This window comes from Arachis hypogaea, chromosome 19 (assembly GCF_003086295.3).
Source record: "Arachis hypogaea cultivar Tifrunner chromosome 19, arahy.Tifrunner.gnm2.J5K5, whole genome shotgun sequence".
Classification (NCBI taxonomy): Eukaryota; Viridiplantae; Streptophyta; class Magnoliopsida; order Fabales; family Fabaceae; genus Arachis; species Arachis hypogaea.
The window spans coordinates 156012951-156026990 of NC_092054.1; the positions used below are offsets into that span (position 1 = coordinate 156012951).

The 14040-nt window shown below is 36.9% G+C and overlaps 1 protein-coding gene across 1 annotated transcript; it reads left to right on the forward strand.

The window, feature by feature from the left end:
• Nucleotides 1-3205: 3205 nt before the first annotated feature.
• LOC112779996 (reticulon-like protein B14) lies at nt 3206-5420 on the forward strand. Its single transcript, XM_025824340.3, has 5 exons — nt 3206-3586; nt 4083-4263; nt 4356-4485; nt 4578-4647; nt 4732-5420. Exons 1-5 carry the CDS (start codon nt 3496-3498, stop codon nt 4896-4898), a joined length of 639 nt encoding a protein of 212 aa, XP_025680125.1. The 5' UTR covers nt 3206-3495; the 3' UTR covers nt 4899-5420.
• The last annotated feature ends 8620 nt before the right edge of the window (nt 5421-14040 follow it).

The window sequence follows — 14040 nt, forward strand, 5'->3', positions numbered from 1 at the left end:
GTGAGAGCATCAAAGATGTGGATGCCATGGGGAAGTTCTTGTCCTTTTTTGGCGAAGTAAATCAGCAATGCTATTAGCTTCACGGAATGTGTGTCTTCAGCTTAAATTTTTGATCCGATCAGCGACAATTTTGATATCTAGGATGAGACGAGGCACTTTCTTCTCTAACGAGGTTGATCGCCCACTTGAGAATCAGATTCAAAAACAATGGTGGAGAAGTCATTTGCTACAGTAATTTGGAGACCTCTAATAATACCCCACAACAAGGCATGAATAATGGATCAACTATCAATGTTGCATGAAAAAGCTTTGATGAATCTGCAAGGTGGTCGCAAAACACTCCACCATGATTGTTGTTACATGTTTTAATAAGTGTTGTTATCGGCTTATCGCTGTCCATATAATCATTTTTTCTTGTGGTCTTATTTTCATATTTCTAATAAAAATAAAAATAAAAGAAACAAAAAATTTGAAAATGGGAGAGTATTTTTCCAAGGTAAATGACAAAAGTAAGGTGCAAATTAAATCATCACCCCATGCTTAAGCTTAATAATCTTCGTTCTTCCAAGATTTCCAAGGAAAGGCACAACCCCTAATTAATAATAAATACAAGGAAGAAAAAAAAAATTAAAGTAATAGACATATTACATATACAATGTGAGGATATGTATATATATAAACATGATATGCGAATATATTTAAAATTATTTATAAGTGACATATATCTATTTTAATTATTTATTTTTAGTAGTCTTTTTCTTGTATCAAATTATAGGAAAAAATGTAAAAATACTAAAAAAAATAGATGTATGACATAATTATATAACATATATAATTGAAACGTGCACATAAATAATAGAACATACAATATATAGACAAATATATTTCATATATGTAATTAAGCACTATAATTAGAAAGAGTTAAACCCTAAAATGGTCCTGAGATTGGCGTCGTGCACTAAAATCGTTTTTGAGATTTTAATTGCACTAATTATATTCCTGACATTGACAAAAGTACACCATATTAGTCCTTGGCCCATTTTCTATTAACGAAGCTTGATGACGTGGACTGTAAGTGACACGTGTTACTCCATGATTTGACCACGTATAATGATATGATGATGTGGTGACCAATGACATGTGGCATGCTAATGTGGATAGTTGCGCCACATGTCACAATATTATTTGGTCATGTATCCGTTTGTGCCACGTATTGCAATAGTATTCGTCCACGTGTCACCCATTATGTCATCATTGTAGATGTACCAAATTACTCCCTCACTTTGCATTAAGTGACTCATTTTAGTCCTTAAAATTAAATATCGTGCACCAAATTAGTCCTTTCACCAGTTTTTTTTCTCATTTTTTTCTATAAATTCAAAATTCTCAATATTTTTGAATGTATTAATTTCAATTCTATTTTTTCACATGTTAATCAAATAAAAGTGCTTTTATAAAATATTTTTTCTCTTGCAAATACTCTAACCGCCGACTTGGAGTTGACGTGAAGTTGTGAAGGCATTTCAAGCACCTTCACTACCATTACGATCTCTTTTAGAGCTTTTATAAAATATTTTTTCTCTTACGGATACCCCTAACCGCCGTTTTGGAGTTGACGTGAAGGCATTTCAAGCTTCTCTCGTTACCATCTTCGACCTCTTTCGTCTAGACTGCAGAGGTTGAAGATGGTAGTGAGGGTGTTTGAAATTCCTTCAATCTAGCTCATTTACATATAACGAAAACGTGTATTTCATAAGAACAAAAAAGATGTTTCTAATTATTAATTTCTTATTAAAATACATGTTTTTTGATTAAAAAAAATCTGTCTAATCAATTATATAATTATTTTTTTATAATAACATACTTATATATTACAAAATTTACCAATATTAAACATAATTATTAAAAAAATTATATAATTAAAACTAAAATCTTAAAACTTTTTATGAAAGTACTTGTATTTAAACTATATACGAAAAAATAGAAATGAAATTAGTGCATCCAAGATATTGAAAATTTTAAATTTAAAAAAAATAAAAAAAATTGGTGAAATGACTAGTTTGGTGCACGACATTCAATTTCAGGGACTAAAATGAGTCACTTAATGCAAAGTGAGGGACTAATTTGGTGCATCTACAATGATGACATAATGTACGACACGTGGACGAATACTGTTGTGACACGTGGCTCAACAATCCACATCAGCATGACACGTGTCACTGATCAACACATCATCATATCATTACACGTGGCCAAATCATGAAGTGACACATGTCAATTACATTCCACGCCATCAAGCCATGTCATCATGTCATTAATAGAAAATGAGTCAGAGATTAATATGGTGCACTTTTCTCAATCTCAGAGATGTAATTGGTGCAATTGGAATCTTAAAGACGATTTTAGTGCACGACGCCAATCTCAAAGACCATTTTGGGGTTTAACTCTTAGAAATATAACAATAAATACATTAATATTTTCGTTTATTAAATCTACAAACACAAACCATTCTATAGTTTATAGCATTATTCACTATGGTTGAAAGAAAAAAAAAATTAAAGGTTAAATAACACATTTATCTTTTCGTGTTAATTTTGAAAACAAAAATCTCGATATGCATATCTACGGTGCAATTTCTTAGAAGGTGATATGATTATGCATTAGTAGTCGAAGTCCATCATTGTTTTTTATCCGTAATAATACAACAAAAAGTTGTTTATGGTTAAAAATAGATTTTAGAAAATAAATTCAAATTCTAAATCTTAAACCCTAATTAAAAAATCCTAAACACCAATAATTAAACAAAAAACCTAAACCTTAAATTCTTCGTATCAACCCAACAATACCATGAAGAACCCAATACTCTAAAGAATAATATACATTAGTTAGTGATTTTATTAAAATTTAAAATTAAAATCTAAACTTTGAATCTTAATTCTTAAACCTTAATTCCTATAATTAATTAACGTATTTAAATAAATCAAATAAAATAAATTAAAAAACACGTTCAAAAACATATTATATCAATTATATTATTAATTAAAAAAATTTATTTTTAATAATATATAATAGATCATCCTATACATGTATGCATAATGATGCATGTATACATGAAAAACAAAAAAAAAAAAGGTTGTAAAAGCACGGTAGCCCTTCACTGGACTCTAGCATTATAAAGGATACAGGTGAGGGTAACCGGGAGACTCCAACAGAATACCTAGGAAATAAAATTAAACTTGGAGGCTATGCCAAAGCCATACCTTTCCTCCCATCCATGCATGCAAATTCATTGATTACTCTTCATTAATTTCTTCGTTACAAAGCTTAGAACCTTGTTAATTAATAATTAATTGGTCCATGCATTACATATAGTATATATGATCCTCACGGTGCATAAATCATAACAGTGCTTGAAAATCATTTCAAGTGAATACAATATAAACTACGTATACAAATAATTCAGTTCCATTCAATAGTTCAATTATATTCGTAATTATGCGAACCCATAAAACTCCACAAGCCTCAGGTTTCACTGGCCACCATGAAAGACCACTTCACGGCCACGCACTCCTCGGCAGAGGAAAGAGTAAGATATTTTTTATAGTCGACTTCACGTGAAGTTGATAGTTAAGAGCCGTTAGATGAAAATTTAGTCAAATCAGTCAAATAATCTAACAGCTTTCAATTATCAATTTCACGTGAAGTCGACTGCACCTGAATTTCTACCATTTTTTATATTTCATGTAATCAAATATTTTATCCGCTAAATTTCAAAGGAAAAAGGTTGAAAAGCATTTTCCATCCGAGTATTTAATTACGAGCAATGCTGCATGGCCAATCAGTAAATATTATTATTTTTTATTAGTATTTATTCAATAATAATTTGCAATCAATATTTACAAAAAAAAATTATACATAAAAAATTATATAATTTACATTTATATTTAACAAAATTGTATACATATAAACCAATATAATTTGCACACAAATTTTTCATTTATTTTTCAACATATATTTTAAGCGAATGATTTTTTTTATGTTCATGTAGCATGGTCTTTTAATTCTTGCGTGCAATTTTGCAGTTGCGGAAATATTGTTATGGAGAGACAAGAAACTGTCGGCAGCGATTGTGGGTGGTTTCTCGTTCATTTGGTTTCTGTTTGAAGTGGTGGAATACAATCTTGTTCCTCTTCTCTGTCACATTCTCATAGCCATTATGCTCATCCTCTTTGTTTGGTATAATGCTGCTGGACTAATCACTTGGTACGTACGTCATAATTCATCTAATTAAATACTTATTTATTAATTATTTTCATTTAACGCCTTTGTTTTCCGTGGCTAAATGTTTGCATCAGGAACATTCCCGAAATCTATTATTTTGAAATTCCAGAATCCACCTTTGCATACTTGTATAACAAACTCAACTGGTTCTTGATGAAGTTTTATGATATTTCAACCGGGAAAGACTTGACACTCTTCTTTCTGGTATATATATATATACATGCATTTAATGAATTATTGATTATCTAATTTGTTAGTTAATTAATTGACATAAAGTGGTTATTGATGAATTTCAGACAATTTCCGGCCTCTGGATCATTTCAGCAATTGGAAATCTTTTCAACACTTTGAATTTGATATACTTATGTGAGATCTCAAACCCAACAATTTTAAATGTAGGTTTTATTTAAGGCTTAATATTAATTGTTGATTTTATAAAATACTATGCAGTGTTTGTGTGCATGATGAGTCTTCCCGCTATGTATGAGAGATATGAAGAGGAAGTGAATTATCTTGCATTCAGAGGAAACCAAGATGTGAGAAGATTGTTCAGGACTTTGGATTCTAAATTCCTTAACAAAATTCCAAGAGGACCTGTCAAACCAAAGTACAAGTAATTTGGACCAGCCAAATGCGTTTTAAAAAAAATAAACTGTATACTTAATTATTTACTACTTTTACTATATGTGTTCTCTTAATGTTTTCATCAATGTGCTTCAACCATAATTTAATTCTCAATGTAAATGTAAGATCAAATTGAGTTTGATTTGAGCAAGAGTTGAGTTTGCAACAGCAAATCTCTATGAAGATGATACATGGAGTAATTGAAGTTTCACATGATATACCATAAAAGAAAGATTCTTAAACTAGATTAGGCATGTTAAGTTACCTGGTTGGCGGTTGCCGGTATCTATTGTTCAAGTGAGTGAATGCCAAGAAGCAAAGCAAAAATAGATTCTGTATACCTTGCATGTAAACATTGTTGTTGTTGTTTTTTGTGGTAGTTGAATGTGACGTTTGTGGAGCATCTACTTAGTAACCCATGTGAAGCTATTAATGCTCCTTGCAAATTGCAATTCAGCATTTGACTGCAACTATAACAAATTAATAATAGCTCAACCAAATATCTGATTGCTACTTATTGTTTGGTTTCTCACGATATTTTTCGGTTCGACACGCTAAGGATTAATACTTCGCGAAATCTGAGCTTTATTTAAGATACTGACCAATGAATTATTACGTGCATAAATCGAAATTCGAACCTTTCAATACTTACTTAATTTTTTTTTTTTTTTACCAAAAATATAAGACTCGAATCCACAACCTTTTAATTGAATATGGAGAGATTATGCCAGTTGAGCTATTACTCATTGGCCAATACTTACTTAATTTGCTTAGATAAACTAATGAGTTATGTATTAGATCAACCTAATTTAATTTGCTGGACAACAATTTAGTGACAAAAGGAGAATAATACGGCCACTTATGACTTGTCACACCTACCTTTTTTTTGGTCGATTCAGACCTACCTTTAATCCGGTTTGCTTTCTGGTAGGAGCAACTTTTTTTTCCCTCTTGTACGAAAAGGAAAACTTTTGAGGCCCCTTTTTTCGGGAAACAGCTTAAGAGAGAGAAAAGAGGCCCATGATAAGGCCCAATATCGAACATTGCTTTCGTGCAAAGACACCCGCATATCACACATTAAAATACTATGCTATATGCAAATAAATAATTAGTCATTAAACTAGTTATTTGTATGCAGCTGATATCTAACTCAAGTGGTAAAATTATATGTCTCTTAAAATAATGTACCCAAATTTAAATCTTGATGAGTGTGTGGTATTATAATATCTATAATTGGGAGTTGCTTAATTCATCTTATCCAAAAAAAAATATTGTTATTTATATAAAATATATATTAAAATTCATAATTGTTCATACCATGACCCAAGAATATAAGTCAGGTCCAATAAAGTCAAAAGGCCCAATTAAGAGAGTGACTTTTACCGCACATCCGACCTCCTTGAGGAGGTCAGGTTCAACGTTAACAAGCAGTTTAAACTTATCTCCATAAGTAATTGCCTCCCTGAATCTCTCACCTTCTAGAAGAAAGATCTCAACAGTTCTAAGATAAAAGGACGGTTATCTCCCATCAAAAGTGGAGCTACTTCAACGATGGTTATTAGCTCATCACATATAAATACCCTAACACATTCAGGTATCTTTAAGTCCCAATACACTTAAATCTGCTTAACCCCTTGCTGACTTAGGCATTGGAGTGTCTTGCAAGTACCACCCCCATCCTTTTCCAGCACAAACTCGGACAGTGGCTCTCTAATGTAGAACAAGTCGGAGATCAACCTCTTCAAATTTTTGGGCCTCGTAAACAAGCCCAACCATCATCCGGTTTCAGGTGACCCTCAGAATATTGGCCTCGTTACTGGGGACCTAGAAATCAACGCTTCATGGTGGAAGACCAATTTGAAGACGGACACACAACATCTGAATCAGACCAAGAATACCAAGACGTGGCCAACAATGACCAAGCTCTAATAGTACCTCCCCCAAGGACGGAGGGGCCGCATGGCAAAGGCCCTTCAGGCGCTCAAAATCATAGGAGAATACCCTCTGAAGTCCACCAACCGGAAAGGGAGGAACAACCCCACTCCACTGACTTCATTGGGTTACTACATGGTCACCAAGGTCGACTTGAACAACTAGAGCAAGAGCTAGAGCGACAGCGCGAAGCGGAGAGGAGTTTAAGGAGAGAAGTCAAGCGACGAAGAGATTTGGAGGACAAGCTCTTGAAGTTGGAATCCAATCTTCGGAATAAGGATTCCCACACAGCTCGGGAAGATACCCCCTTGGGGGGAGAAGATCTGGTGTGGAATTTATAACGCACAAACTAACCGGCAAGTGCACCGAGTCGTACCAAGTAATACCTCAAGTGAGTGAGGGTCGATCCCACGAGGATTGATGGACTAAGCAACAACGGTTAAGTGATTTACTTAGTTAGACAAATATAAAAGAGTGTTTGAGAGTTCAAAAGCATTAAACAGTAAATTCAGAATATTAGAAGGCAAGCAGTAAACAAGTTATAAATAATATATGGAGAAACAGTTAAGGCTTCAGAGTTATCTATTTTCCGGATTGACTTTTCTTACTAACTATTTTAATCATGCAAGATTTAATTCATGGCAAACTATATGTGACTAAACCCTAATTCCTTAGAAATTTTTAGTCTCCTCTAAAATTCATCAACCGCCAATTCCTTGGTCACTTAATTTCAATTAGAGGGTGAAGTTCAATTCTAGTTTGTATGCCACAAAAATCCTAATTACCCAAATATAAGAGGAATATATGTCACGTATCCCGTTAAGTCCAAATAATTAGAAATTTAGGAGAATATATTTTCAAGCTGTTGTTCAAGTAAAGAGCTTTTCCAAGTTATACAAGAACTCAATTAGAACAAGGGTCATACTCCCGTTCCACCCAAATTCATAAAATAAAGAACGAAAATAATTCTTGAAATATAAATCAGTACATGAATTAAAATAGAAAAATAATAGTATCAATCCATACAATAGACAGAGCTCCTAACCTTAACAATGGAGATTTAGTTACTCATGGTGTAGAGAGAAAATAAGGATTCAGGTAAACTGTAAATTGCGAAATGAGGTAGAAGAGAAGAGAAGAGAGGTGCCCGAAGGATTGATTCTTTTTCCTTTTATATCTAATCCTAATTAATATAAAATATATTTCCTAAACTAAAATAATATCTTTTCCTATTTTAAAATAAAATACAAATTCAATCAAAATTAATTTAGCTTCATGCGCAGCTTTCTGTGTGCTTGGGGACCACTTGGGGTATTCGGATCCACGCTAAACTTGAAAATTCCCAAGTTCAGCGTGGAGGAGGCAGTAGCGTTTTTCTTGTTTCCCTTTGAGTCCAAAGTTTAGCGTGGAGTGATGCGTGATTCCTCCTTTGTGCTTTTGATCCCACGCTGAACTTGGAGTTCCTCAAGTTCAACATGGGATTGTACGTATGAAATGGAAGAGAAGGGTATACTATTATATATCGTTGAAAATCCCTAGAAGTTAGCTTTCTAATGTCGCTAGAATCACGTTAATTGGACCTATGTAGCTCAAGTTATTCCTGTTTGAGTGCAAGGAGGTCGGGGTTGACAACATCATTCGCTTTCTTCCTTTTCTGCTACAAAACCCCGTCAAATCCATCCAAATGCTACCTGAAATAAACAGAAATTGCAAACAACTCAAAGTAGAATTCATAGTGGCTAAAGGTAATTAAATCTTAATTAAACTCAACAATTTGAATGCAAATTTACTAGGAAAAGATAGAGAAGATGCTCACGCATCAAGATCCCTTCACAGAGGACATCATGCGAGCACGAGTTCCTAGAAACATTAAAAGCATAGACATGAACCTCTACGATAAGACCACTGACCCGAAGCATCACCTCAACAATTTCAAAAGTCGGATGTACTTGGCCGACGCCTCAGATGCCACCCACTGTAAGGCCTTCCCGACAACCCTGACAAAGGCGGCCATGAAGTGGTTTGATAGCTTGTCCCCTAGGTCGGTTACTAGTTTTGACGATCTTTCGCACAAGTTTCTCACGCGATGTGATAGAAAAGCTGGTCAGGGAAGGTCGGCTGGACAAATATCTCATGGAAAGGTCGGACAATCACGGAAAAAGGAAGATAGACAATGAAAACCTAGAGCAAAGCGGTCCGCCTCCGCAGACTCCAGAACGACATGTTCACATGATATCACGGGGATTCGCTGGCCAAGTCATCTCGGAAGAGGTATTTAAAAGAAGTCTATCAAGTTGGAAATAATGGACAGGGCATCGTACCCGGGCATGACAACCCGGTAGTAATTACCATGATCCTCGCCAATGCTCACCTACAAAAGAACCTTGGTAGACCAATGAAGCTCAACCGACATACTGTTCAAGTCGGCATTTGATAAGTTGGGATTGGAAGATAAAGAACTAAAAGCCTATCCGGATACTCTCTTCGGATTGGACAATGCTCCTATTAAGCCATTAGGCTTCATCCCTCTATATAAAACCTTTGGAAAGGAATTGAGGTCCAAATCTTTAAACATCAACTTCATGTCATCGATGTGACATCGGCTTATAACTCCCTGATTGGGAGGACGACCCTAAACCGATTAGGAGCAGTCATTTCTACTCATCTTTTCATGAAGTTTCCAACGGAAGAGGAAATTACCACCATTAGAGGAGATAAAAAATTGGCAAGAAAATGCTATAATGAGAGCCTGAACCTCCGAGAAAAGGGTAAAGAGGTCAATGCAATTGAACTCGGAGGAGTCCGAGGAAGGGAAGAGCTACGACCCCAACCCAAAGGGAAAACAGAGGAGGTTCAGATTGGGCAGGAAGTCGGAAGGAACACTAATATAGGAGTCAGCATAAAGGCAAATCTAAAGCAAGAACTCGTAAAGCTTCTACGAGAAAATTTCGACCTTTTCGCTTGGAAAGTCTCCGACATGCCCAGGATAGACGCCGAGCTCATGACACATAAGATAGCAGTCCACCCAAGATCTCGACCTGTTTAACAAAGAAGACGGAAGCTCGGATCAGAACGAGCTCAAGTGGTCGAAGAGCAAGTGCAAGCCTTGCTAGAAGTCGGGTTCATCAGGGAAGTCAAGTACCCGGTGTGGCTAGCAAATGTGGTGTTGGTTAAAAAGCAAAATGGAAAATGGAGGATGTGCTCGACTATACCGACCTCAATAAATCCTGTCCAAAAGATCCATATCCCCTACCTAACATCGACGCTCTAGTGGATTCTAACTCAGGATACCAATATCTATCATTCATGGATGCCTACTCGGGATACAATCAAATTCCGATGTACAAGTCAGACCAGGAGATGACATCTTTCATCACACTCAGAGCGAACTATTGCTACGTGATCATGCATTTGGATTAAAAAATGCAGGGGTCACATACCAAAGGTTAATGAATAAAGTGTTTGCACCTCACCTTGGAAGCCTAATGGAGGTATACGTAGATGACATGCTAGTAAAGACTAAGGATGAGGCCAGTCTCCTGACCGACCTCTCACAAGTCTTCGATACCATAAGAAGGCATGCGATGAGGCTAAATCCTACCAAGTGCACCTTTGCAGTAGAAGCTGGAAAATTTTTGGAATTTATGCTAACACAAAGGAGAATCGAAGCTAACCCTGATAAGTGCAGAGAAATCCTAGAAATGAAAAGTCCAGCCTGTCTAAAGGAAGTCCAACAGTTGAATGGCCGGCTTGCAGCCTTATCCAGATTCTTGGCAGGATCGGCCTTAAGATCCTTGCCCCTTTTTTCACTGCTTAGGAAAGAATGCCAGTTTGAATGGACTTCTGAATGTGAAGAGGCTTTTTAGGAGTTCAAGAAATTTTTGAGCCAACCTCCCATCCTTACTAGGCCAAAAATTGGAGAGGAACTCGTATTATATTTAGCTGTCGCCGAGAAGGCTGTAGCATCAGCCTTAATACAAGAAGACGAGGTCGGACAACATCCCATCTACTTCACCAGTAAAATGTTGTAAGGCCCCGAGTTAAAATATCAAAAGATCGAAAAGTTTGCATATGCTTTAATTGTAGCATCCAGAAGGCTCCGACCATATTTCCAGGCTCATACAATAAAAGTCCGAACAAACCATCCGATGAAACAGATCCTTCAGAAAGTAGATATTGTAGGCAGAATGGTTCAATGGGCCATAGAGCTATCCGAGTTCGATTTGAAATACAAAACTCGGACAGCAATCAAAGCTCAATGTCTCACCGACTTTGTCGCAGAATATACAGACAACCAGATTGAGACCGCCATGATGTGAGAGTTCTATGTAGACGGATCCTCCAACAAGGTCGGAAGTGGAGCAGGCATAATATTGGTCAATGAAAAGGGTACCCAAATAGAGGTGTCTTTGAAATTTGAGTTTCTTGCTTCCAACAACCAGGCCGAATATGAAGCCCTGATCGCGGGACTAAAACATGCTAAAAAAGTCGGTGCGACCAAGGTAATAGTTTTCAGTGACTCCCAAGTAGTAACTTCTCAAATCAATGGAGAGTACCAGGCAAATGATCCTAATATGAAAAGGTACTTGGAAAAAACACTCAAGCATCTTAGGCAATTCCTTGAAACCGAGGTCAGACATATAACTCGAGAACTCAATAGCAGAGCCGATGCTCTCTCCAAGTTAGCAAGTACCAAGCCCGAAGGAAATAACAGAAGTATGATACAGGAAACTCTCCAGGAGCCCTCAGTGACGAAGACGGACAGCAAATTGGACGTTCTACCAATTTCTGGCTTAAACCTTGGATGTATGACCCCTATAATCGAGTATCTAAAATTCGATATCCCTCCCGAGGATTAGAAGGAAACCAAGAAACTTTGAAAGGAAGTACAGAACTACACTTTGGTACAAAACGTCCTTTACAAAAGAGGGATGTCTACGCCATTGTTAAAGTGCGTTTCGACTTCTAAGATAGAGGAAGTCTTGGAAGAGGTACACAATGGCATCTGTGGGAATCACCTTGGAGCGAGATCTTTAGTCAGGAAGGTAATCCGAGCTGGGTTCTTCTGGCCGACCTTACAAAAGGATGCCAGCAACTTCGTTAAAAAGTGTCAGCCCTGTCAGATGCATGCGAACTTCCACGTCGCTCTCCCCGAAGAGCTTATTAGCATGACCTCTCCCTGGCCTTTTGCAAAATAGGGATTGGACCTACTCGGACCTTTTTCGCAGGCTCCAGGACAGGTCAAATATCTAATTGTGGAAGTGGATTACTTCACCAAGTGGATAGAAGCAGAGCCACTGGCCACTATCACGGCATAGAGAAGCCAGAAATTCCTTTACAAGAACATAATTACTCGATTCGGGGTTTTCCACTCTATCACTACAGATAATGGCACTCAGTTTATAGACTCCACATTTAGAAGTATGGTATCCAGCATGAAGATCAAACATCAATTCACATCAGTAGAGCATTCTTAAGCCAATGGGCAAGTTGAAGCTGCCAATAGAGTTATATTAGCTGCGCTAAAAAAGAGGCTACATGATGCAAAGCGAGCTTGGGCTGAAGAGCTCCATCAGGTGTTATGGACTTATAGAACAACACCTTATTCCATGATTGGAGAAACACCCTTCCGACTTGCATATGGAATAGAAGCCATGATCCCAGTAGATTAATGAGCAAAGCCCAAGGGTGAGATTTTATGATGAATCGGTAACATTCAAGCCCAAAAAGAAGAACTCGAACTGCTTCCAAAAGTTCGAGAACAAGCACAAATAATACAAGCAGCATTAAAGCAAAGAATGGCAATAAGGTACAACTAAAAATTCATTCGAAGGAGCTTCGCCACAAACGACTTAGTCCTAATATAAAACGACATCGGAGTAAACAAGTCGGGCGAAGGGAAGCTTGCTGCAAACTGGAAAGGACCTTTCAAGATAATTGAAGTCTTAGGGAAAGGTTACTACAAGGTGTCCGACTTGAATGGAGTCGAGCTCCCCAGGTCGTGGCATGCTTGCAATTTAAAGAGATATTATAGCTAGAAGCGTGCTCCGTTCCCTGATGTACTCTTTTTCCCGACTTCACAGTTTTTTTTCCGAGAAGGGTTTTCCTGAGGGGATTTTAACGAGGCATCAAAACGGGGGATGTGGGCATGAATTTTATTCCCTTAGTAGCCAAAGAATTCTTGTAAAGTCATGGTTCACTAATGACAATAATTCTTAAAGTTCCATTATTATTTCTACGACACGCATCAACTTAAGTTTGAAAAAGCGCAAAAATTCGTTGACCAACCTACAGGGTCGACAAGATAAAGTGACGAGATACAAGTCAGTGTAAAGAGGTTATAAAAGACGATCATAACAACTCGGGAATAAGATGGCAGACGACTTGTAAGTCGAACAGCCCCCGAGTAGAACAAAATGCATCCCAAGAATAACCTACGTTATTAAAACGATTCAATAAGCAAAATAAGATGAACGTTTGCGTTAAGTAATGGAAAGCAAAGATCGTGAAAAACCCTAGGAGCTATTTAATAAAGGCCTTCATAAAAGTCTCATAAATAGCCCACAACAAAGAAAATCAACATGTAAACAAAGCATGAAGTTGCAACAAAACAGAAACCTTTTTTTTCTAAAAAAAGAAAGGGGCAGTAATGACTACTTTTGTTAAAAGTCCTATTAAGGAACAAATGTTCAAAAAACAGAAAATAGCAATTGTTAAAGATCCTTTAAAAAGGATCAAGAGTCAGAAGCCAACACAACAAAAATATTTAACACATACATAAGAAATGTTCATAAAAAATGTCCCACAAGCTGGGCCTTGACGAAAAAATTAAACAGGGCCAATAAGAGGGTTTTGATCATCCACTGAAGAGGTTGGGTCAGCTGTAGTAGTCAGAAGGGTCTGAAGAGTCTCTTCGGCAAGAGCAACCTCGGGCAGAGCTGAAGAACTTAGAGGAACTTCCAAAGAGGTAGCAACTTCCCGGGGAGGAGACTCCACCAAGCGTTGCGCAGCAGTTTTTAGCTCCGAGTCGGTAGGCGGACGAGGAGGAAAAACAATCTTCCCCTCGATTACGACCTTATCAGGATGAAGAGGAGACAGGTCAAGGTCGGGAGCGATAACCCAAACTTGGTCCTTCAACACCCTGAACACCTGCTCCGTCCCTTCCACAACCAACTCCTCCAAGTCTATGTAACTCTCCCTAAG

What these genes read in the sequence shown, in the direction of transcription:
- LOC112779996 (XM_025824340.3), top strand. Translation starts at nt 3,496, where the DNA reads ATGCGAACCCATAAAACTCCACAAGCCTCAGGTTTCACTGGCCACCAT. An exon ending in ACTCCTCGGCAGAGGAAAGA is followed by an intron (nt 3,587 to 4,082) that starts GTAAGATATTTT and finishes GCAATTTTGCAG; the next exon opens with TTGCGGAAATATTGTTATGG. An exon ending in TTTGAATTTGATATACTTAT is followed by an intron (nt 4,648 to 4,731) that starts GTGAGATCTCAA and finishes AATACTATGCAG; the next exon opens with TGTTTGTGTGCATGATGAGT.